The sequence below is a fragment of the Hyalella azteca genome, unplaced genomic scaffold, assembly GCF_000764305.2.
Source record: "Hyalella azteca isolate HAZT.00-mixed unplaced genomic scaffold, Hazt_2.0.2 contig12663, whole genome shotgun sequence".
Taxonomy (NCBI): domain Eukaryota; kingdom Metazoa; phylum Arthropoda; class Malacostraca; order Amphipoda; family Hyalellidae; genus Hyalella; species Hyalella azteca.
This window is the reverse complement of record NW_025942615.1, coordinates 272088-298055: the sequence shown is the minus strand read 5'-3', so window position 1 is coordinate 298055 and position 25968 is coordinate 272088. Positions and strand designations below refer to the sequence as shown.

At 38.9% G+C, this 25968-nt stretch overlaps 2 protein-coding genes across 4 annotated transcripts in view; both read left to right on the top strand.

Annotated features, from left to right (window-relative positions):
* Positions 1-784: 784 nt before the first annotated feature.
* LOC108676933 (epidermal growth factor receptor) lies at positions 785-16465 on the top strand. Of its 2 annotated transcripts, none has more exons than XM_018165095.2 (12): positions 785-1422; positions 1798-1964; positions 2349-2517; positions 2845-3167; positions 5707-7113; positions 7356-7567; positions 7869-8209; positions 8460-8635; positions 9075-9351; positions 9621-10073; positions 11623-11835; positions 13452-16465. In XM_018165095.2, exons 1-12 carry the CDS (start codon positions 1293-1295, stop codon positions 14492-14494), a joined length of 4911 nt encoding a protein of 1636 aa, XP_018020584.1. In that variant the 5' UTR covers positions 785-1292; the 3' UTR covers positions 14495-16465. The 2 variants fall into 2 exon arrangements, with proteins under 2 accessions (XP_018020584.1, XP_047739292.1); XM_047883336.1 differs by having other exon boundaries at positions 9621-10271.
* Positions 16466-18352: 1887 nt separating this feature from the next.
* Positions 18353-25968, top strand: part of LOC108676912 (runt-related transcription factor 1) — a 27027-nt gene continuing 19411 nt past the window's right edge. Inside the window, exons 1-4 of one of the 2 annotated variants that reach the window (XM_047883344.1) lie at positions 18353-18397; positions 23284-23474; positions 24076-24233; positions 25527-25640. In XM_047883344.1, coding sequence (XP_047739300.1) covers positions 18395-18397; positions 23284-23474; positions 24076-24233; positions 25527-25640 — 466 coding nt within the window. In that variant the 5' untranslated portion in view covers positions 18353-18394. Of the gene's footprint in view, positions 18398-22709; positions 22750-23283; positions 23475-24075; positions 24234-25526; positions 25641-25968 lie in introns of those variants that run through there. The other variant, XM_018165073.2, reaches the window with a different exon arrangement.

Below are 25968 nucleotides of genomic sequence, written 5' to 3'. Positions count from 1 at the left end.
GATGCGCAGCGCTAAGCACCTCTCTTACCTCCAGCTCTTTAGTTATGAGGTTTTTAATATCGTCTTAGAGAAACTTCGTCCATTGAAACCTCTACTGTCAAAACCCAGCAGTCTTCATATCTCATCTCATAATCTTCATGTTTCTCTAATTCGGTGCTGGTACAATGTTATAATGATTCTTTATTTGACGTAGCGAGCTCCGCGTTGTGAATGTTAAACGTCGCTTGAAATGATAGTCCAATCCGACGCTGCATGCGTGCGACCGACCAACGAACTGCGCGTGATGGCGCTACATGTCTAGCTTCTCTCGGACTTCAGTTCCTACTGTAACTTTGCAGTCAAGAATGGCTTCGCCATACATACTACCGGTATTGGATAGTTTTCTATTACATTGGATTTTTTAAACCAAGCATTTGAATCGAAATGTTCTGTTCCATTGGATTTTTTTAAACCAAGCATGTGAATCGAAATGTTCTGTTCCGATATTTTTGTAATATACAATTTTGTCGCAAAAATTCGTCTAAATAGTTTTTTTGGGGGAAATATTCATTTACATTTTTCCAGTCTTTTTTTCTAACTTATCGTTTTAATTTTCCTAGCTTATTATTATTTTCCTGATAGGGTAATTGCCGGCACATATACCTGTATGTTAGAGCTTGAAAGAATGGGTCCAAATGTTTTAAAAGATGGTGCCGGGAGTTCAAGCTGAATTACGAATATATTATTAATTTCTTTGACTTTTCATCGTGAATTTCTCATTATTTCTGATTCTCATTGCTTTTCAGCTTAATATTTGTAAGTGTGACTTCTATTTTCTCGCACAACTTAGGTTAGTTAACTCACCATAAAATTCCGTGGTTTAATTTGAACGTATGTAAGGAAACACAGATCATCGATAGTTAATTTGAATGAAGGCTGGTGCAGCATCTAAAGTCCGAAAATTATATCTCACTAACTCTGAAGTTCCTGACAATTGATTCCGATTGGCAGATTGTGAATAGAAAGAGGAATTGTGTGTATATTCTCAAGCTTGAGGCCGGATTTGTTATTAGGAAGAACTTGTGTGCGTACTCTGGCATTTCTTATGCGAGCGCGCATTGTGAAGAAAGAGTTTGTGGAGGCTCGGGAAGTTTGAAGAGACCTGAAGGCTCGCAGTGCATGGCGCAATAGGATGCCAGTCTCCTTCATCTTGGCGTTCAGCCTCCTCACGATTCAAGAGCCTCTTCTGGACTCACTCCTGGAACCACACTTTGTTAACAGATGAGTTGGCAGAACGGAATTGAGCGCCAGTCATGCTTCTGTTTCACTCTAAAACGTTCCATCACCTTAAGCCTGTCCCCACTCGGGATCGCTTTCTCATCTTCCTTTTACTTCTGTTCTCTTACCTTGAAGTGACCAACGCCACGGTCTTCGATGGGAGAAGTGAGTACCTATTATATTATTTATCGCAACATGGCTCACAGAATTTAACTATGACAATGAGCAACTGTTCCTGCATTTGCTTCATTGTTTCATCTTATCATGTTTTTTACCCAAGGACTCTTGATATTACGAATCTTGACTTTCTTCCTACGAGTATGTCGATACATTTTTGCCTTAAAGTTGAACTGCGACTGCAGTTATGGATTTCAAAAACCTTCCAAAGATTCGAAAGATAAACACTTTACTAGTATACTGGATTATTTCCACGCTGCTACCGCTCATTTTAAATTGTTTTCCTAATAATTCACAATTATACCTAAAGTATAATTGTGAATGTAGAAACCGTGTTTGATGTTTATGATTTTATTTGCGCAGTTTGCATCGGGACGAACGGGCGTATGTCGGTGCCCTCTAACCGGGAGCATCACTACAGGAACCTCAGGGACCGCTACCTCAACTGCACCTACGTCGACGGCAACCTCGAACTTACTTGGCTACAAGACGAGAACCTCGACCTCTCCTTCCTGCAGTACATCAGAGAGGTTTGCATCTTCGATAAAATATCAGCTTTGAAGTTCAGGTTCAGTTATAGGTATATGGAAGTGATAATCATTGGGGCTACAAATCTAAAGGCAATATATGGCATTGAGACCACATTTTCAGCCTAATCATATCATATTTATTACACTACATTTGTCATTTAAGCTGATCATATTGAGATTTCCAAATACCTGTCCCTTTAAACCAATTTTTGGGTTACGCCCATATTGTTTTTATTTGTTGCTTTGTGTAATCTGAGGGAGCGAGACTATAGACTGTCTTGATCTAACAGCACAGATTACCCTGAATTGATAACGATTCATTTTATAATTTTTCTATCTCTTAATAACCTTCGAAAACAAAATTTTTATTATTCCTCTTGACAGGTAACCGGCTATGTGCTCATCTCGCACGTGGACGTGAAGAGGATCGCTCTTCCGTCACTTCAGATCATCAGGGGACGCACGCTCTTCAAACTCGCAGTTCATGATGAAAACTTTGCTCTTCTTGTTACCCTCTCCAAAATGCACACTCTCGAAATGCCAGCTCTCAGAGGTGAAATTTAGGGCTTGCTCTTTACTAGTTATAGTATAATTGATAATCTGACTCTTTGAGGGTTAAATGAACGTTAGAAACTTTCCACTATTCTTGGCGGATTGCAAAAAAATTGCTCATCGTGGCTATTACGGCGTTGTGAGCTATCGCAGCTTTCAAATGCCTCAAAAATTGTTGCTCGTGATTTTATCCTTGTAGATTAGTTCATATTAAAAAAAAAATCATGACAGTTTCCCTTGCAAATCATCTGTACGCCAATTCTAGACCAAGCCTGCTATCATTTAGTTAATTAACCCTTGCAGTGACCAAATCCCCCCCCCCCCTCAGATATTTTGGAAGGCACCGTTGGTCTGTTCAACAACTACAACTTGTGCCACATCACGACGATAGAGTGGAAGGAAATAATGAGCGACGCGCGTGCAGAACATGTCTTTGTTTACAACTTCACGGAGCCCGAGCGATCTTGCTCGTGTCATGACTCCTGTTTGAAAGGCTGCTGGGGCGAAGGACCTGAAAACTGTCAAAAGTTCAGCAAGTTGACGTGTTCACCGCAGTGTCATGCCGGCAGATGCTACGACGATGGACCGCGTGACTGTTGTCATTTATTTTGCGCCGGCGGCTGCACGGGACCTACTCAAAGCGAATGCTTGGTGAGTCATTGGTCTTCACATTCCACATGGCTTTGGTATTTCACATTGTGAATATAATTTGCTTGCCATGTTATTTGATATTTTCAAGCAGATTATCTGCTCTATTCTCTCTTGGTTTTGTTGGTGCACTGTTCTCACGTGATGCAATTCTTTCCTAACCGTTGATTATTTCGCCCATACCTATAATGATAACTGTTTTAGTTTAGTGCAGAATAGTTTTAGAAATTTCTAGGTTATTACTAATTTTAGTTATCTCTAAAATTTCTTAAAATTCGCCAAAGTATTGGCGAATAGATGCGCTTGAAGATGGAATTATAAAAACGTGATCGGTGCTAATGAAATTTGGATCAATTTTATTGCAACTGCATTCTAGAACTTTTATTCGCCACTTCGAAGCCTGCAGTTTTCTTTAACATAAAATGTGTTGACATGCGTTAGATGATTCTATTGTTTCTTCTCTAAATTTGTTGTCCACACATTATTTTTAATCGCTCCTCTCGGACGGCAAAACGAAGCAGAATCTTGTCTGCAAAACCTAGCCCTGCTAGTGTATTGAGCTCAACTTACGGACTACTCTAGAAAACTGAAAGATAACTTTTTGTCTTAGTAGGGAACTTTCTTGAAGATGGTTTATGTCGACAGACGTTTTCTTCCGGATTTTGTAATTAATTTTCCCAATGATGATGGTTGAGATTGCCTTGTGCAAACTACTGCCCAACCCGCGCTTGCTTGGTGAAGTGAAACTCCACAAATTTTAATTGTAGTTGCGTGACTAACAGACATTAGAATGCTTAAACCATTAAAATTAATCATCATGTGAGTAATCGTATTGCATGTAAAATGATAGACCAGCCATGAAAATCTGCTTGGAATGTGCGCTGTTTCCCGGTTAACTCGATAATCAGCACGATGGTTAGTACAGAAACCTCTTCTCTTTTCAACCGAACAAGTGCGCTGCCCTGCCTCTGCAATAATCCTACTAATTGTCTTAAAAAATTGTTTGACGATCAACGTGACGGTTGGTTCGACCGTGGGGGGAATAGGGGAGGAAAAAAGTTGTTTGGGTGGAGCAGGGAAGTCGAACCAGTCCGAGTGCGGGGAGGGGGAGGAGGAGGAGGAGTGGTGTAGTGAAGGAGGGGGAGGCTGGAAGAACTCAATAGTTGCTGCTATGTGGGTAGCTGACCTTCACAGTCGACTGCCTCATTGCTGCTGGTCTCGCTCTTGGGTGATGCAGAACTGCTCCTACTCAGTTCACATCACTCATTATTTCTCACTTAATCTAATCTTCCTATATATAACTTGCACTCCTTCCTTGTCTTTTGGTTGCCACTATAATTCTATTATTCGCTCTCACTTCCCTTTGGCCGTCATCGTTGACAGTTCAATAGCGTGGACTTTGTCCATTGTTTTTCCTGTGCATTTGGGCTTTTTAATGACCATGTAATCCTTCAATAGTCTCCCAAGTCACTACAATGTCTCTGATAATCTAATTTCGTTTTCTTGACCTCCAATACCTCAGACTTAAGTGCCAGTCTGAAGAAGAATAACTGAAATCCTTATCTTTACACGTACAACGTATTTTATTCTTTTAACGTGAGAACATTTTGTTCTCTCAATTTATTATTACCTCTCAAAGCGCTTGTCCTCATAATTCATTACTACTTATTTATTTTTTCTGATCTACCTACCACGTTACGATTACTCATAAACTGTAAGTTCTCGTCTGTTTTTCGTTGCTTACGAGCGGAGTTAACGCCTTTGTTCTGGAGCGCGCTTCTTGAGCGTTCTGATCTGTTGCAGTCTGGGCCACTAAGTCTGGCTGGGCGTAATGTTCCTTAGCAACTTCGTCGAATGGGCTCAGGAGAGAGAGCCCTCTTGCCATATTTGCTTTTAAGGCTCTAGTTGTACAGGCTCTTGCATGGCGCTCCAATGCCCATCGGTGTCTATACGAGCGCGAGGAGGCATTTTGGCAGCATCTGCCCCTTTATATGAAGTTGCTATCATTCTTATCGCAAATTCGCCTGGTTTATTTCTGTTTTAAACGCTCATGAAAAACCTGTAGCTTTCTCCAAAGGAATTGAGTATTTGAGATTTGATATAATCTGCCTTCCATTCATTTCTCTGCGCAGCGCATGACTAAATGCTAGTGACATTTATGGGCCAAGCAGAAAACATTGCGGCAGAGTGAACAAAATAGTTTCAGGCATTTGCATGATGCTTTATTTTGCATTGTCTAGATTATAAATATGTATATATAAATATCACTATTTATTAAATGTGCTCTATCCTTGCACTGTTTAAGAGGTTGAGCTGACAGTAATGATGATATTAATTTTTGTGGATCAGTCGCCATCATCAAAATTTTTTGGGTTTGGCCATGAATTCAAAGTTGCCTGCTTTTGCTTTAGTTGAATTGTATGTTTTCGAAATACGTTTGCATATCTTAATAGGTAATTCTTACAAAATCGTTTTCCTTTCAATTTGAATCCTTGTGATTCTGTCTGCCAAGTCACTTATGTAGCATCGGTTGTACTTACAGGCTTGCCGCAATTTCTACGACGATGGTGAATGCAAGCAAGAATGTCCGGCCATGCAGCGCTACAACACTATCACCTATTCCTGGGAAACCAACCCTAATGGCAAATACGCTTATGGAGCCACGTGCGTCAAGGACTGCCCAGAGCACCTACTTAAAGATAACGGCGCGTGTGTCCGATCGTGCCCACCTAAGTTTCGGGCAGTGAATGGAGAGTGCGTGCCCTGTAACGGCCCATGTCCAAAGACCTGCGTCGCCACAGACGACGTACATGCTGGAAACATCCATGACTTCGCAGGATGCACTATTCTTGAAGGCTCGCTCACAATCCTTGACCATTCGTTCGATGGATTCCAACAAGTGCACGATGACTTCACGTTTGGAGAGAAGCTCCCCGAGATGCACCCTCGGGAACTAGAAGTGTTCAGCACACTCACTGAAGTCACCGGGTTCATCAACATCCAAGCCTCCCATCCAGAGTTTACAAACCTGTCTTTCTTGCGAAACTTAGAAACTATCGGAGGCCGAGACTTGACTGAGTATTTTTCAGCTCTGTATATCGTAAAGACTTCCTTGCAGAGCTTGAATTTGCGTTCTTTGAAACGAATAAGAGCAGGAAAAGTATACATCTTAGAAAATAAGGATTTGTGTTTCGCGGCTAACATGACTTGGAAAAAACTGGTGAAGCAACAGGATACTGAAGCTCTTCTTCTAGAAAACAATCGTGACTACAATGAATGTAAACAACTAGGACTTGTGTGTAATGAAGAGTGCAGTGATGATGGTTGTTGGGGAGCAGGCCCAGAAGAATGTTTGAGTTGCAGGAATTTTAAGCTGCAAGATAAATGTGTGAATAACTGCAACGAGCCGGGCATGTACGAAAAGGAGCCTGGCGTCTGCAGTTTGTGTCATGACGAATGCTTAGGTGGCTGCACTGGTCCTTCCTCAAGCCACTGTAAGTCGTGTAGGAACGTTAAAGATGGTCCATTCTGCTACGCACGTTGCCCGGATACCAAATTTAATGAAGGAGGGCAATGTAAACCGTGCCACCAGAACTGCGTCAAAGGTTGCCGAGGTCCTGAAAACAACATCGGTCCTCGAGGCTGTATTTCATGCGAAAAAGTCATCATCAATGATGAACTAGAGGTAGAGAAGTGCTTAAAGGACCAAGAATCATGTCCTGATGGTTACTTCTCTGAATGGGTCGTTCATCAAGAAACAGGAGACCTCCAGCGCATGGCTGGCAAAACCATCTGCCGAAAGTGTCACCCGCGCTGCAAGAACTGCTCCGCATACGGCTTCCATACGAGCGTGTGTCACGAATGCCTTCACTACAAGCGCGGCGAACAGTGCGAGGAAAGGTGTCCCGATGATCACTACGCCGATGAAGAACACCACGAATGTTTCAAGGTGAGTATCCTTAAACAATTCCTGTCTAAATGTTGTTCTTGAAAACCTGCTCTTAAGTTTCCACTCCTTTGCATAATTCCCTTGTCAGGATATTTTGTCCTTATCGTAAATATTGTTCATTGATCCTCTGTACGTTTACAATCATTCTTTGTCCCATTGCGTTCATTGTATAGTTCATTGATCATCTCTACGTTAACAATCATTATTTGTCCCATTGCGTAACTAATTATGTTTTTCCTCAGTGTTCGTCGGAATGTTCCTCGGGCTGCCGCGGCCCGACAGTGTCGGACTGCAACGCGTGTCGCAACTACCGCATTTACTTGCAGCCGCCCCCCGGCACCAACCTCACGCGCTTCAACTGCTCTGCCAACTGCCCCGCTGAGCTGCCGTACAAAATATTCCCCGAAGACGCATCCGATCCTTACTGCGGCACCGACCCTGTGCCTTATTTTTTGTAAGCTCTCCAGTCTTGCCCGTGAAATTGATAACAGTCGTAACTGCTCCCGTTTTACATATTTCTAGAATTTTTTTAACTGCCCAATGTTTTACATATTTCTAGTATTTTTTCTTTCATTTTGCTTATTTTTACGTCAATTTTTCTCATTGTATGTCTTGCAAAAGTCAGGAACTCGGATAACGGCACTTTATGTGTTTACTTCACTTATGTGTTTAATTCAGCACTTTATGTGTTTACTGATTGCAATCGGAACTAAGGTGAAACTGAAGAATCATAATTGTATATGTTTGTCCATCAGAGATGAAGAAAGTCTTCCAGCAGTTGTCGGCGGTGTCATAGGCTGCGTATTCTTGTTCTGCTTGTTCGTCTCAGTCTTCTGCTACATTTGGTGGAAGCGCAGCAAGACCAAGGAAGCTGCCATGAAAATGACGATCAGTATGATGCCATTTGATGACAATGAGCCACTCAAGCCAACCAACATTAAGCCTAATTTAGCTAAGCTACGTATCGTAAAAGAAGCGGAGCTTCGGAAAGGCAGTGTACTGGGCTACGGAGCTTTCGGCACCGTCTTCAAGGGGGTGTGGGTTCCCGATGGTGAAAATGTAAAAATTCCTGTTGCCATCAAGGTCCTTAGGGAAGGTGAGCGTTGTTTTACATTGATGTGAGTCACTGGTTGACGTCATACTGGTATTGTGATGAATGTTGTAACTTTATCTTCGATCTTAGCTTCAAAATCGACAAAACAATGAACTTCAATCAACTTATATATTGAGATCGTATATAATAAATGCTGTACTCTAGGTTGTTTAAAAAATTAAGGTTCTAACAATGGTTTCTCAAGTATCATCTGTAGCATGTATGTGATTGTCATACCATTTTATATCGCCAGGCACCGACACGAACGTGAGTCGCGAGATTTTGGAAGAAGCTTACATCATGGCAAGCGTCGACCACCCAAACCTGCTGCAGCTCTTAGCCGTCTGCATGACCACGAAGATCATGATGGTTACGCAGCTCATGCCCTTGGGAGCCTTACTCGACTACGTCAGAATCAACAGGGACAAGGTACGTAGTACTACCTCATATGTATAAGCTGCCGTATTCCAGTCAGGAACAACAGGGACTAAATAACGTTATCTCTCATTTATAAGCTTCCCTATTCAACCACGTCAGGAACAACAGGGACAAGATAATATCAGTTTGCTCATGTCTACGATTTGTTCTCAGAAGATCAGGAAGAAATCAAGAAGGCACATCTCGTGTTATTTTACTCATGACGTCAATGCCATTCTCGAAGATCTCTTTAATAGTAGTAATCGGTTAATATAATTGCTTTTATGTTCTTAGTCCTATAAAGTAATCCCATTTTGTATTATTAGCGCAATTGAATATCATGTGTAAAATTCCTCACTTTTTCCAAGCATCATGCCCGTTTTGCAAGAAATGGCTTTTTGGATCACTGTGCTCATAATAGAGCTGTTGTAACAAAGATTCAATATTACAGATCGGTTCCAAGCCTCTGCTGAACTGGTGCACGCAAATTGCTCGTGGAATGAACTACTTGGAGGAGCGCAGACTCGTTCACCGCGACCTTGCCGCCCGCAACGTGCTCGTGCAGACACCAAATCTCGTTAAAATAACAGACTTTGGCCTCGCCAAGCTCCTCGACGGCAACGAAGAAGAGTACAAGGCGGCCGGCGGCAAGATGCCCATCAAGTGGTTGGCTCTCGAATGCATTCAACACCGAATTTTCACTCACAAATCTGACGTCTGGGCTTTTGGTGAGTGGGCATAATGCCTTGTGACCTCGCTTTCCCGTCAGTTGCTATTAAAGTTTCAGAATTCGATTTTATTGAGATATTTTTTAGTTTCCATGATTGAGAATATAGGTAAGCAGTCTAATTTTAGAAGTTTAATTGTATTTTTGAACATGAGTGACATTTCCATGGATATGCTAATATTATTTATTTCCATTCAACTTGACATATTTATTAACATTTTCTGGTGAAGTATATACTAAAGATTATATATATTTGACCATTTTTTTCAGGAGTGACTGTTTGGGAGATTTTGACGTACGGCGGTCGTCCGTACGACGATGTTCATGCCCGCGAAGTTCCCGAAATGCTTGAGAAGGGCGAGCGGCTTCCTCAGCCCGCGATCTGCACCATCGATGTTTATGTTATCATGATTCGATGCTGGACTCTGGAAGCCGAGGAAAGACCAACGTTCAAGGAACTCACTGAGGATTTTGCCAAGATGGCCCGCGATCCAGGTAGATTTTTGGTAATCCCTGGCGACAAGCTGATGCGTCTTCCGTCTTACACCACTCAAGACGAGCGAGATTTTTTCCGGTCACTGTCTTCCGCTATTGGGGGTGACGGAATTCTGATGGCAGCCGAAGAGTACCTGCAACCAAAGTACGGAATTGCGGTTCCAAACACGTCGTCCTCGACTTCTTCGGAACCCATTACACCCGTGAAAAAACATCCCACGCTTTATGGTACGTTGCCCCACTACATGTACGGGGAAGGTGAGGGAAGCATAGCCGCTTCTGAGTCGCCTCAAAATAGGCAAAACAGACAAATAGAACTGAAGTACTTCAATTTGAGAGCTGCGACGACAGGGCCTGATCTTAGAGCCCGAGAAGATTCAGTTACGGTCCGCTATTGCGTTGATCCATTGCAAGTGCTTTTTGAAGGTTTGTGTCATTAATGGAGCGTTAGAACTTAACATAGTTGGCGACCATGTTGACTGTACAACATTTTGCGTATCTTGGCTACGTACCGTGGCAAGTAGAGTTGTTTACTGCATGAACCTACCTTGTACAGTGTGTGTGTAGTAGATGCGGTATCTTGGTAACTGAAATGCTGATTTTTTTTTAAATAATAAATGAAATTATTTTGTTGCACACATAAATTTTTTATGTGTGTAACAAACCGGTTAGGATCATCGTTCAAACGCGAAATGGCCTCATTCTGATTTCACAGATGAACAGTTGTTTCTTTTTTTTTTATTATTATTTTTTCACTCCTCATTTGAAATCATTTATTTTTTGATCATCACATATATCACATATCAGGTTTCTTAGTTTTCATTTTCTAACCATCAACTTCGATCGGCACTTCCCCTTCCTGTGTATTAAAATCAACTGACCCAAAATCTTCATTCGCTGGGCTCAAATTATTTAGTTTCGAGATTTTTTCTTCATTAGCAGCATTTGTTCCACCAGAAAATTGTCAGAATCAAACCCGTTCCCAATTTATCTTACCCATTATGAGATTTGTAAAGCCCCATTTATTTAATTATGACTCTACGTACATGTTGACCGCCACGGGCTTTGGTATTTGTAGTCGTTCTTATATTGGAAGCTAAGAAGGAAGTTTCAAGTTCACTTCCATTTTTGACTTTGAAAGTACCGTAATCTATAACTGAACTTGTGTTCTTGGCATATTCTTAATGCAGTTTTGCAGATCTTGAATTGTGCAGAAACATTTATTGCCTAATCAATAGTTTCTCTTTTGTAGGTTGAAAGTGAGCAAATTTATTAGCTTATTGGTCTTCTAGTAGATTTTTATTTTTCTAATTATCAGCTTCTGGGTCCTCTAGTAGATTTAAATCCTATGTCTGATTGGTGTAAAGAAATGGAATTATCCTCACCTCAGAGTACGAAATTTTGAACCTTATTCCTGAGGAACTTGTTTCTAATGCCACGGTCTCAGTTATTTCCTAGTTTTCTCCAGCCTGGGTCATGTAGAGTGTAATTTTTTGTAGCATGTTAGTGATACCGTACTTCAGATTGGAAGAAGCTTAAAGTGACGCATTTTTCTCCGATTATATTGTCTCACATGGTAATTTTGACACATTGACCCAAAATTACTCGAAAATGTTAAAAACTCTTGATTCAGGGTATACTGAACCTTTTATTGCAGTATTATTACTTTTCATCAGAGTTGATGTTTATTAATATCAAATAAAGCTGGGTATTCGTCGAGAAGACTAGATAATGAATCACTTCAATTTACATCTCATGTTATTTCTATCGCCCTCAGATGCAGAAATGGGCGACGATGATTGCTTCGAGAACAGCCCTTCCGGCGACTCGGACGCCAACAGCCGCCCTCCAGGTTACGGGTGGGTCGGCAACGTCCGCCTCGACCTGCCCGTTGACGAGGATGACTACCTCATGCCATCCACGCAGCCGCCCTCATCCACGGCCAGCTCCTCACATCAGCACTACATGGACTTGCTCGACTCAGCTCCATGTACGTTATTTCAATTAGGATTAGTTTGCTCACAAGTTTGTGTTTGCTTAATATAAATTAACTATAGTCAGATGGGGTAAGACAGGACCGAAATCACTAACAAGCCTGTAGCATCTATACCATGAATAACTAAAAAACTCTAAACCTATCACAAGGTGTAGTTATGCAATGGGCTTCTAAGCTACAACTCAGAAGTTTTGCATCTAACACAGTTTTCTGTACAGCTTAAAAAAAGTGAGCTGGTCCCATCTTACCCCATTGGGGTAAGATGGGACCAGGCTGGGGTAAGAAAGGACCAACAGGTAATTCTTATGTTACAAGGTTTTTAGTAAAAATATAAATCTGATATTCAATATTATCCATCTAGAAACACATTATTTGATTAAACAACCACTAGTTACTGTTTTGTGTTGCAGGAAGTCAACTCTAATATCAGTCACATTGGAGTTTTTGCCAAGAGCAAACTTTGTTAAGCATAGTAATAGTGGGTTGGCTTTGATTCATTGTAGAGCACTGCCAAATGCAACATGTATATTCCATTAGTGTCATTGTCTGAAAATTTATCAAATTGGTAATAAAACCAATGGATTATAACTTAAGAGTCGGACGTCATGTGTTTTCTTGCTAACTGCATTTGTGGTGCACTTCCTCAAACATAGCCCATGCCCTCTCACAAAATTGCAATAAAAATTATTTTTTATGTTTCACACAATGATTTTTTCCCCCAGCCACTCTTGCACATTGTTCTGCAGCTTACTAATGGGAAGAGACATCCCTATTTTCTCCATCCCCATGATGCAATTCACAATAGTATACTAAATTTATCTAATTAAAAAAGCTAACAATTTAGAATGGTTATTTTACGCAAAAGATGAAAATTTTGACCAAAATACTCCATGTATACATATGCACAATAATATATTCATTTAAAAGCTATTTTTGATAAACTATGGGGTAAAAGAAGACCATTTGTGGGGTAATACAGGACCATTTATGGGGTAGATAGGACCACTTGTGGGGTAAAACAGGATCATTCAGTGGTCCCATCTTACCCCATGTCCGGTCCTTTTTTACCCCATTTTGAAATACATGTCAGGCAGTGATGGTAGCAGGTGGGAATGCCTAGTATGTCTCAAAAGTTGCTTATTACTTGAGGTTACCAGCCTAAATCCACAAACCTGGCCAAAATTTTTTTTGTCATTAGACAGAGCATATTTCCCAAACAGGGTTAACTATTTTGTGACCCTTCTTTACATAGGTTTTCTTTGAAAATTAGCCAGAAATTCATTATTTGTAGAAGAGGGTTGAAACAAGCACTGAAATGACAGGCAATGATTGCTCTAACATATTCTTTTGTCAAATTAAATTCAGTGCAATTAGAATGCATGCCATGGGCCGGTCCTTTCTTACCCCATGAAGGCTGCGATCCTGTCTTACCCCATTTGACTATATTCTCCTTTTTGTTACGTTAAATGTGCCGCTGGCTTCATATGGATTTGATGCTTTATATGTCATGTGTTGCGAACCTTGGCCTAGACCCTGATGACTTCAATGGTTTAAAGGATATGCCTGCGACTACTGATTCAGAAATGTAAAAGATTTTGTTTACGTTTCAGCTGGTACACAAGCAGCTTCAGACTACTACAAGCACCTGAAGAACAACGGGCACTCGAAAAAGCAGATTGCAATGGACAATCCCGAGTATCACGTCATGAACAAGCGTAACGTCGCTGCTGCAGTACAGGCAGCAAACATGCCTCAACGGAACGGCGTCCAGCACCGTAGTTACGGTGAATATCCGCCTATCACTCATCCTTCTCAACATTATTCCTCTCGCAGACGACCGTCGCAAAGGTCTTCCCACTCCTCACAGCCTCACACACCAACGGACACCTACTTCCCTACCTCCACTTCAGATCCCAATAACTTTTGCGCCTTCCAAAGGACGGCTTCGGACATGAACACCTTTAGGGTTCCATCAAATCCTTCAAATCCCTCGACACCCACGGACTCCAACTTCCCCGGCTTCCCTGCCACGACAAACGGAGGAAGTTTCGTTGGCTTCCACAACGGTTTACCGGCCACGAGCAACAATAGTCACATTTTGGGGCCTATGTTCCCCGGGGTGCAGACTGTCGGGGTACCCGTCATTGACCCACATAGTCGATTGCCTTCATACAGCAGCACGGGGTCCAGCGGTCCCGGGTCCGGTGGACCAAGTATGGGATCTAATGGTCCCAGTATGGGATCTAATGGGCACAATGCAGGATCTAATATACTCAATTTGGGTTCCAATGGTCACAATATGGCATCCAATGGCTTCAATATAGGATCCAACGGGCTTGGCATGGGACCAAATGGTTTCAACGTGGGCTTTAACGGTTCTATGATGGGCTCTCACGGCAATATTTTAGGTTCAAATGGCCATTCCATGGGTTCAAATGGTCTCTTGATGGGGTCTAACCACCCTAACATAAATTCTAATGGGCCTAGCAGCTTGCAGAACAGTTTGACGTCTCATGGTAGCGGGTCTGGGACAAACCACCAGCGAAGTCACCAACAACCCAACGGTGAGGCCTCCCACGAGTATTATAATGATCTGACAAGAGGCTATGGTGGTCTACAGCCCTCCTCGCCACGCAGCGAGACCACTGTGTAGTATCCGACACTTGAATGATGTTTGAAGAGATTATATTTCTGGTCCTGGTCTCAGAGATTTTTCGCTGGGAACATTTATGAGCCTGTCTTGAGAGGAACTCTGAGTTGACAAGTCGTTAGCTAATGTATATTTTACGTAACTTAAGTCGTCCTTTGTGACTCGTCTGTGATCTTTAAGTTTATAATCTGTTCATAGTGCGCCTGCTATTTTAAAATGGGCGTAAATTTTTAAGGTTTTGCTGAAATATTTTTTGGGGTTAAAAGATACTGAGTACGCGTTTTTGTGTAAAAATTTGGCGTTTTTAATGTCCACGAAGTGCCAAGATAGACGCATGCCAACGTTTTCGTTTATTTTAAGTGTAGAGGCGCTCTCAAGTGTGGGGCAATGATATTCCTCGTGTTTGGTTAGTTCCTTGTAGAATATTTGAACATTTTCCTACGTCACAATCAGGAGCTTGTAAACACATCGCCATCATTATTCTTCTAAAAATTAGTTCGCTTCCTGCGGGTTACTTTTTCTGATCTTTGCAAATTACTCTTCCAAGAATGACGGCTAACTTTTACTTATTGATTCTATTTGTTTATTAAATTCTCTACTGAGCCGTAAAATGTCATTACTGAACCGACTTCTTTCATAGCAAATGTTCTCGTGTTCAGAGTTTAATATTTTATTTTACTTCGTTTGCGCAAAATTATTCCGGTAACCATATACATATATCTATTGTCTCGTAGAAAAAAAAAACAACTTACGCATTCTCTGTAAATATCAACTACAACTTGGTTCCGACGGTGATGGTTTCTTAGGGGGAAGTTAGAAGTCCTATATATTTTTTGTTTGTTTCTCTTCTTCAAGCTCATTCACTAATTTTTTCCCTGCGTTCTTTTATTATTATTTTAAACTTTGCCTGCCATGTTCGCGAATGCTGAAGGCCACTGCTGAAATAAGCGCTAAATTATTTGCTCCACTTAGGGATTTTCTTTTTCATTTATGAAATAATTATTTTTTTAGAAAGTTCTTAAGGGATTTTTCTTTCTAACAAATTGAGAACTTGTTAGTTTCTTTACAGTTATTTAAAGTAATTTTGGTTTTAATTAAAGACAAGAATTCATAAATCTTAGTTAGTTGGTTTAAATTAATGCAATATTCTCTCACAAACTTATGCCACAAAAATGATCATTAAGAACAGATGACTCGCTAAAATACTACACTTAAAAGCTTAGCGGAAAATATCACCAATTTCGTAGAATTGTTTTAATTTCACATATATATGGCATCTGTACAACAAAAATGAATCTAACACTATCATAATTCTCAGTTAAGTGGCTCACACCTATTTCTAATCCATAAGGCAAAGTATAGTTTTACCGTAGTTAATTTGTTATATTAATGTAAAAAAGATTTTTAATGTAAAATGAAGAGTGTACTAATATCATTATCGAAGACGTTTGCTCGTAAATGTACAGTTAAGTGCACCTGAGATGTTGCTGCTCTCCTGAACTTTTGGTGATAATTAATACAACGTTTGATAATTATAATATAAATAGGAAATTCTTAATTGAACAATTATAGTTGCATCACAAAAACTGTTATTTGGATTCGATTCTCTAATTCTATTGTGGAATGCCTGGATGCACGAGGAAGAATTCTACCGGCATGTAGTCTGAGTGTAAATTTTCTAGTGCTGCTCAATGATGATAATTCTGTACATAACCTCTCATCGTCATAGCTGTGCAAATCTCTGTAATTTTAACATTTTAAGTCACCAATTTAGTTTTTTCCTTTATTGCACTTCCACCTCTAGGTTCCATAGCTATCAATTTCGTCCATTCCATCTTGAATAATTACAGCATCTTGTCTTAGAAATATTTCTATTCTTGGATGTATGCATTTCGATTTCGATTTTTTCGCTTAGATCCACACTTTCGGCAAAGCTGGATCTTGATCCCAGTTCATTTTTAGCGAATTTTCTCATTTATGGAAAAAAGGCGCTATTGTGCTCGTCATGTTTTTCGTCGACGAGAAAATGCGCACTCTGTCACTCACTGCAGTGAGTACTGAGTTATATTTTTTTCATCTACACTGAGTGGCACTGAGTTATAACTCAGTGAGTAAACTGAGTTATATTTTTTCATCTACACGGCAATGTAACCACGTCCACTTCCAGTCGACCGCTGGGCATTACGAGAGTCGCGTCTACGACGGTTACGACATCGATTTTCTTACGTTAAGCTTTTGCTTGCAGTTCGTCATATAGATGCGATGCACCGCATTCTAGTGTTATTTGTTTAACTATATTAACTGACGAATTGAATATTGTCCACTACTTATGAAATTGTTTGCTAAAATTGTAAAGACTTTCAAAAGTCGCTTTGGGCAAAGTTTAATATTCATATTAATCATGATTGAAACAGAATTTCGGTATTATGCTATTGAATTTAATTTCTAAGAAATCTCCCGTGAGAAGTATTCTCACGGTTAATAATACAAATGTTGAGTAATGGTGTCAATGAAATTGAGTCGTTGCTATAGTTTCATGTTTTTAGTTGCTAAGAACTCTGAAAATAGTGAAAACAAATATTTTGAAATGAAATTTGTACATATTTTAAGCAATAATATTCACGGCTGTTACCTGACTTATGACATTTACAGCATATGTAATGGTTAGGATCTACAATATTTAGTGATTATTCATAATCGAGATATCTTGTGACACTTGTAAATACTGTAAATTTATTAGAAATTAGTAAATCAAGTAACTCCTCGGGTTTGTTTCTTTAGTCCTTGCGGCTGAAATTTATATATTCGAATTCTCTTGTATGAGACATTTTGAATGAACGTTTCATTATTCAGGAATTCATTGACGAATTCATATTTTTATTTATTTGTGAATTGGTAATTCTTTTCCGATCTTAACCGTGGATTTATCAACGACTGAAATTAAGCAGAAGAAAGCCTTTCATTCATGTTGTGTAGGTTGAAGATAGCTTTTCACGATTAACACTTCGACTCCGATTGCTTCATCTTGTACAATATTTCATTTTAAATACTATTTTGAATTATGTACCACTACGTCCTGGTGAAATACATTTCGTGGTGCGAATAAGTACCACATCGGAGTCAACGTGTTAATTAAGTAATGAATTCGATGATGGTCATTGCAACTGTATTATTAGAATCTACGTGAAATAAAAAAAATCTGTGATCATTAAAAAATCTGAAGTTCAATGAATGGGATTTTACGTATAGAAAAAATTGAAATTTCCAAGTTGGATAAATTACTGCTTGAAAAACGTTTTGGTTGCTGAATGAATGAATGAATGTATTAATTAATCAATGAAGGATGATGCGCGCGGCTTGTTTTAAAATCCTCCAATAAATGCAAGGAACGTGCCTTGTATTCTCCTATCAGCGAGTTAATACTAGTCTTTAATTGTCTTGGAAGTTATTTACGTTAGTCTTTTAGAAGATCGTGAAGTATCCATGATGCGGTTGAGTATTATAGGTTGTGTGTCAACACGCTGTCGATCGGGTGTTATCGTTTCATGAACATTCTCTATCGATTAGTTCGATCGAAAAATGAACTTTTCTGTGACCCTCAAATGCTGGTGCGACGAAATTTTTCTAAGTAAATATGAAAATTTTATATGGAAAATTAAAAGTTTTCTCGACGTTTCAGATGACTTGCAGCCTTTTATTTTTTTTAACCTGGTCCGCCACCGGTCCGGGTCCGGGTTTTAATCACTTTGTCCGGGTCCGGGTTTTAATCACTTTGTCCGGGTCCGGGTTTTAGTCACTTGGTCCGGGTCCGGCGGACCGGTCCGGGTCTGGGTTTTAGTCAGTACCTCGTTTCATTATGATCTGTGATTTATTAGGTCCGCCACGTTATTTGGTTGTTGACTGATGGTAAGTTCAGGAACAAATAATGTCTATTTTTCGACCAGGAACTATTAGGACTGCTAATGAGGTTACGTGTGAAGAATCCATATTCAGAGATAATTGGGTATGTTGGCGGCACGAAGACCATTTTCCTAAACGTTGAAAGAAATATAAACTAGGTAATTGAATTTTGGAAGCACCATCAGTATTCTGAAGCCACGTTGATAAGTCAACAATCATAAGCCTGTAGTTATTTCTGATGAGAGTAGTTTAACGCTTTTAATTTTAAATTTGGGTGAATGTTCGGCAACTTCCCCGTGCCATTATTTAGCACCTAACCCAACGAAAGCTAATCAACCTAACTTACGAGGAGGTTGGTTGGTGTAGACTAGAGTGACTTTAGGATCACATGCTAGATTGCTAGATTAAATGGTGCGGTGTTGCATTCCTTGATGAAGGAATATTCAAGCGAATACATCTTGCAATGCATTATAGGACTGTTTTGCACAAAATTTATGCCTGTGAGAAAGTAAAACCAATGTTTAGTCTTCTAAACATATTCTCGGCATTTTACCACTATTTTTTGTACCCGTGTTCAGCCGCTGTCCCGAAACTAGGTTTCAAAACCAGTTCGGCTTCAATTAAAAAGTGAATAACGCGATGTCGATTGTCGAGTAATGGTTTCAACAATCAAAATTTTGTGCATTTAATTTCCGTTTTCTCTGGAATGAGTTTAAATTCAACTTCGAAGTCGAAACTTGAATCCAGTCTTTAATTTTTAAGAAAGTTGACGAAAAACATAAATCGTAGCCATTAATTTTTCAGTATCAGATACTAATCTGAAATGTTGGCATATTATTTTTCAAGAAACTAATAGTGAGTCAGGAAAAGGCAATTTAAGGAATGAGAAATCATTTCTGAAGCCAGCTTTTCTTCTCAAAAGGTCACCCAAGTCTCGATGTATTTGTAATTCTCATTAACATATAACGTCCTATTTCAGTGAATTACCCACAATTTGGGTAAGCAGCTAAACAAGTACTATGATACTTCCAGATAAACGGCGCAGGGAGAGTTGAAGGACAGATTTACCAGCCAATTAAGGCATATTTTTGTTGTTATCGCCAATTCGCCATGCACGTTTAAACTCGAAGAACGTAAATATCGATCGAGCATTGAATTTCGATATTAAAATACACTTAAAAACGGTGCGTGAAGGAGTAGAATAAATTTAAAATTAGTATGTACTTTAAGTGGTCGGATTTTACAAATTAAATCATTTTTTTTATTGAACAAAAATAATTTCACTGACGTCTCAATTTCTCAAATAACCGCGGAGTGGCAAAGCAATTCGACTGTGCTCTATTTTTTCAGTAAACTTAAAAACTTCTGTTGCGTTTAATTTTTATGCTTCACGAACGTAAAAATAATACCCATGCAACTTACGTTAAGTCTATGAAAAAGGCTAGGTATACCTTAGACTAGGTCGGGTAGGTATACCCAATTAAGTCAAGCGGGAGACAAAACCTGATCCATCCTTCTCATATTAATACGAGCCAATTTTGTTAGTCATGTTCATGCATGTGAACGCTTTCAATCTGCAATTATCAGCCAGACGCCGATATTATATATATAATCGAAGCTTTGCAGCGCCAATCGCTTATCATGAAAAAAATATTTATCCACCTCGAGAAACCGAACAGATATAAATTGAATATAAATGGATTAAAATTCGAACGGTACAATAATTGTGGATCAAAGATTTTCACAATCATACAATAGACTCTATAATTTATATATTATGTTATAATGAATATATATATATATATGTAGCTCTCACTGGTTGCCGAATTACATTACCTATACGGAGTAATGGGGAAAATACTCACAAGTCCCCATTACCGGTAAGCATTGAATCCGTACCATAGATTTTTCGACCATGCACGTTTGTGGTAACTTTCCAATATCTTAGTTCACATTCATGTTTAACTATTTTACCGTACCGTATTTGACAATTACTTGTACAATAAGTTTATGACCCTTACTTGTACAATAAGTTTATGACCCTTTCTTGTACAATAAGTTTATGACCCTTACTTGTACAATAAGTTTATGACCCTTACTTGTACAATAAGTTTATGACCCTTACTTGTACAATAAGTTGAGGGACGTCAGGGCGGAGTCAAACCTCGGTCGCAATGAAGATGGCAGCCAAGAAGGCGGGCGGCAAACGTGGTCGAAATCGCGTCAAACTTTTTCTCTATACAAAGAACTTTTCATCACTTTCACAATTCTCTCAATTATCCTATAATGATAAACTTCTATGCAAAATAAAAAATTCCATGAAATTGCATTACCGAAAAATTCCACAGTAGGTAAATTTTGTGTATGGAGGTCGGGTTCCGTTGCTGGGCGTGTCTTCCCTCAACAGGTGAGGGCACACCTGTGAGGTTGGTTGTGAGGGTCAGTGTGGTTCTGTTTGAGGGCATGTGAGGTCACGTGAACTCCATGGAGGTCACCACGTGTTGCGGCCTCTGGTCTGGACTGTAACGCGCAATGATACGAAAATCTCTGTTAAACAGTCAATGTGAACATTGTTACTAAATATTTAATAGTCTAAAAGATGTCAAACAAGTATATAAACTGTAGGTTTTAAATTTAGTTACGAACAATCATCTTGTGACATTCTGTGCCGTGATTTTGATCAAGATTATTGTTCATGAATTTTCCTTCTAGAAATATTATTTACACTGTGATTGATGTCAGAAGTTTTCAAGTCTAAACATCCTCGTATCTTTGCATCCTCATTAACATACTGGTAAGTTATCCTCATTAACATACTGGTAAGCTATCATCATTATAAAGATTGGCAAGTTACCCTGATTACTATGATAGAAAATTAACTAAGAAATTTGTCATACATTTAATGTTCGAATATCATATTAATTATTAGTTTTGTAATATTTTTGAGACTGAAATACTGATTATTTATAGTCAAGGATGAATATTTATATATTTATATTCAGTTAAATATTTATGAATATTTAACTGAATATATATAGTCATGATGATAATGCCGTTTTCATGTTCAACTTTCATTTTTAAAGCCGAAAAATTTTTTTTTCAGAGGCAGGTAACGTATACCATTTTTCTTGCTATTATAGGTCTATATAAATTTATTTATTCATTAATAAGAAATTGATGGCTCAAGCCTGTGCCAGATTTTATTTATTATAACAGGTTTATCCGTTTTAAGTTTAGGAATTCTGCTATTAATTGATGAAAAGCCGTGCATTAGATGCCCAGTGTTGCATTCTGTACAGTGTTTGTGTGTACAGTTTATTGCATTGAATATTTCTCCCGGACAGTAGATTATTAACCAGTTTGATTTGTAATGTATTAAATATAGGCTCCTAACCAACATTTTAGTCACCACTACATATTACGAAAAAATTCTTGATGATTTAGAAATTTCATAGAATCAATTGATCGTCTCCATTTTACAAATTTTTTTAATCTAATTGCAAATCACTAATTATGTTTGATGTTACTTTAATGTTGTCAAAAATTGATAGGTCTACCACTAAATAAATTTCTAGAGGAAATGTGAACAAATACGCTAATCAAATTTTTGTACATCAATATAAAAATTTAACTATGAGGTTAATTATAACGAAGGTAATAGAAAATTTCTCCTAAAAATAAGCTTACATTTTTAACAAGCATCCAAATGGAAACAAATTTCAACCGTTTTTATTCCTGACTTGCCATTATTACGATGAATAAATGTTGACTTGTCAATGAGTGCGATGTGCGCTTGAAGATTGCATCAGAAATTTTACGAATATATTCAACTAGATAACAATGTTTGGTTGAAAGTCTACCAGGAATTGATAATTAAATCTCTGAGATTTGAGAATGCCGTTCTCGTTTCAAATCATCTTCTCTGCAATCGTAATAGTTTCAAACCGAATTAATGAGAATTAATTGAAGACCTTTTCAACCCCCTGATTCAATTCCCATTTTGATTTCGAAAAGAATATATACTTGTTTATTTCAGAAAAAATTCAATTATATATATGATATTCAGTTAACATTTGATTTTTTGAACCAATGCCAAATGTTGCAATTTAACACTAAACACTAAAACTGAAATTTTTGTCCCAGCTTGTATTTGTTAAACTTTTTCACTCACAATTATAAAGTCGTTGGTATTCTATTATGTATTGAGTTTGCATAGCTTCAGTCTGATTCAGTCTGATATTCAAACCAATCACTCCTGCCCACCGGCCAGGCTATTAATTATTTAATGATGTGTTCAGAGGGCGGTGGGCTGTGGCAGCCATACTGCACGGTGACGGGCGGGGCAGGTTGAAGAAAGTGTAGGTAATTCTGACTTTTGTTTATATTTTATTATTAAACATTGCTTTGGTAAAATTATGAAGAAGGCCCAAGCGATGTTAAGCAATTACAGGCAGGATGTAACTTGAACGTGCGTAAAAAACCGTGAAAGCGAGTTTATTTTTAGTTCGGAATGGCAGAGGGTATTGAAAGGGTTGACCCTTGTGCAACTCGAAACTGTCGCGGCGTTACTTGGTAAGCTTAATTATATGGGCGCGACGTCTGTCCGTAAAAGGACCCTAAAATTAGCGCCAAAATGATTTTCTACTGTGGTGACCGTTACGCCAGTACGGTCTGCTGCCATCCCGCAGACGTATAAGGTGACGGCCCCGGCCATCGGCCGGCGGGGTCACACACACTTATTAATTAATTAATGCTTGTGTCCAGAGGGTTGTGGCAGCCATGCTGCACGGTGACGGGTGCTGCAGGTTATTATAATGCTTGTGTTCAGAGGGCTGTGGCAGCCATGCTGCACGGTGACGGGTGCTGCAGGTCATTATAATGCTTGTGTTCAGAGGGCTGTGGCAGCCATGCTGCACGGCGACGGGTGCTGCAGGGGAGCGCGTGCTGGCAGCTCCGGTGCAGAGTTGTGGCTGTGGGACGTCACTGAGGGAGGCAAGCTCAGGCTCACGGAGGCTCCTGGCATCCTGTGCAGCAACCTGCCGCTGCACTGGCGCTCCAACAAGTCTCTGCCGACTACCTTCATGTCAGTGCATAACTTTCTTTGAGATGAGAAGTCAAATATCTATGTTATCAATAATATAATAATCAATATATATGCTATATTTATATGTTGTTTTATATGTAATAACAAATACATCAGGCGATATACTATCTTTATAATTTGTGCCATATAATTCGTTATATTACTCAAGGATACCTATATTTCTTTGTTTTGCAATATTGCTGCGCGCTGGCGATCGTGGCGAGGTGGAGTAGAGCTCGATTCACAGAGCGTGTCCATGATGATTTCTTCGGCGAGAAAATAAGCGTCATTTTGAATTACTACCAGGTTTATGGAAACAATATTTTTTGGGTTTTCATTTAATTTTTCAGAAATTAGCTTTCGCGGTTCATCTTAATATACCTTCTCCATCTTAAAATAATATATTTCACTCTTCAAGTTTGGTACTTCATGAACTGGCTGTAAACATGCCCATAAATCTCCAGCAGTCAACATATATGTAAAATCTCCACTAAAAGATCACCATGACACTAATAAGAGACTTTTGGATTATACAATGATGCATTTTCTCGGTGTATTTAATTTCCAATTCATTAAATAAATCTCTACGTTTTTTGTCCAGGGTGAAGGCTTTGTTCGACGTACCCGACGGAACAGTTGTGACTGTTCGCGCCGGGAACGATGAGAACAGCAGCGCTGAACTGAAGAACAACGTCTCAATTATGAAGGAACACGTCGCTAAATTCAGCGACCTTAGATTTGTAGGGCGGTCAGGCCGAGGTGAGATAAAGACAACTGTTGAAAAATTTCCCAGAATGCAAAAAAATTTGTCATTGAAGCTGAATTTTTCTGCCCCGTTTGTGGTTTCCTGTTATTTTCACATTAAAGAGGGTATTCTGTTACTTGCAAGAAAATTTAACTTATTGAATCTTGACTGAATTCGACGTATATCAAGTCAGTATGAAAATTTTTTCCTTATGTCGTGAAAATTTGAATGTTCTCAAATTGCATCGGGCATATTAAACTAAGAAACATTAAAATCATTACTAAACATTTTTTTACATGTGACTATTAAATATAAATAAAAACTTAACTTTTTCTACATATTTCGTGAATTCATTTGATTTTCAATAAAATCGGGAGAATATTGTTCCTCGAAATGGAGAGCATGAGCAATTTTATTATTTTTTTTTCAGGCATTATGTTACATTCCCGTCTGGATTTATACAGTGGAAAACAAACTCCGCGTAATTATTTTTTTTTTCATACGAGTTGTGCAACATAATTATAGTACCACAAAATTTATTGACGATCTAAATTAATGATTGCAACATTAGCACCATAATAAACTCTGAATTTTCTTCGCACTCACATGGGGAAACACGAGATTCTATTTTTCCTTATTTGTTTAAAGACAATTTGTTGCTCATCTGCGATTTGGTGTATAAATTCATTGTTCCTTGTTAAGTGAATAAATAAATTCGTCATAGGTCAGGTAAACAATTACTACAACGTTCATTCAAACGTAAAGTATTCTATAAAGTTACAAAGCATCATACCATTTCTCACGATCGTTATCAACATTACCAAAATAATTGTTAATTGTTTGTAGCTTTACATTGAAGATGCCATATATGGGCTGCCTGGGCTGGTGCGTATAGAAATCAAATTTTATTGTTAACTGCGGAACCTTAGAACTCATTGTATGTAAGAGGTGGAGGAGTCGGTGTGAGAAATTGGGAAAGAGATTCATACTTTGGTAACAGAAATAATTTTACAATAAAAATAGAAAACTGAAAGTTCAGTCGAATTTCTGAACGGCAGTTAAATGGGAGTTTCAGGTAAACGAAAGTTTTCGCAATTTTTCTTTTGACTGTAAGAAATGGTCTGCAATTGCGAATATTTTTACATTAATTAATTGGTATATTACATCAATTCATTGGTAAAACATTACTATTTATTTATTATTAAAGGTAAATAATACCTGAATTATTACTTGAAATAATCAAATTAAACTTTAAATAGTAATTTATTTTACTCATGTACGGTATGTGTAATTTCGTGCCCATGCAGGCAAGAGCTTCCTTCTGACCATCAGTCTGGGCACCAAGCCGCCCGTGGTCGCCTTCTACAACAAGGCCATCAAGGTGACGGTGGACGGCCCCAGGGAGCCGCGCTCCAAACTCCGTGAGTAAAAGACAGTGAAACTATCCTCCATTAGCTTTGTAGCAGTGAAACTATCCTCCGTTAGCTTTGTAGCAGTGAAACTATCCTCCATTAGCTTTGTAGCAGTGAAACTATCCTCCGTTAGCTTTGTAGCAATTAAACTATCCTCCGTTAGCTTTGTAGCAGTGAAACTATCCTCCGTTAGCTTTGTAGCAGTGAAACTATCATCCGTTAGCTTTGTAGCAGTGAAACTATCCTCCCGTCAGCTTTGTAGCAGTGAAACTATCCTCCGTTAGCTTTGTAGCAGTGAAACTATCCTCCGTTAGCTTTGTAGCAGTGAAACTATCCT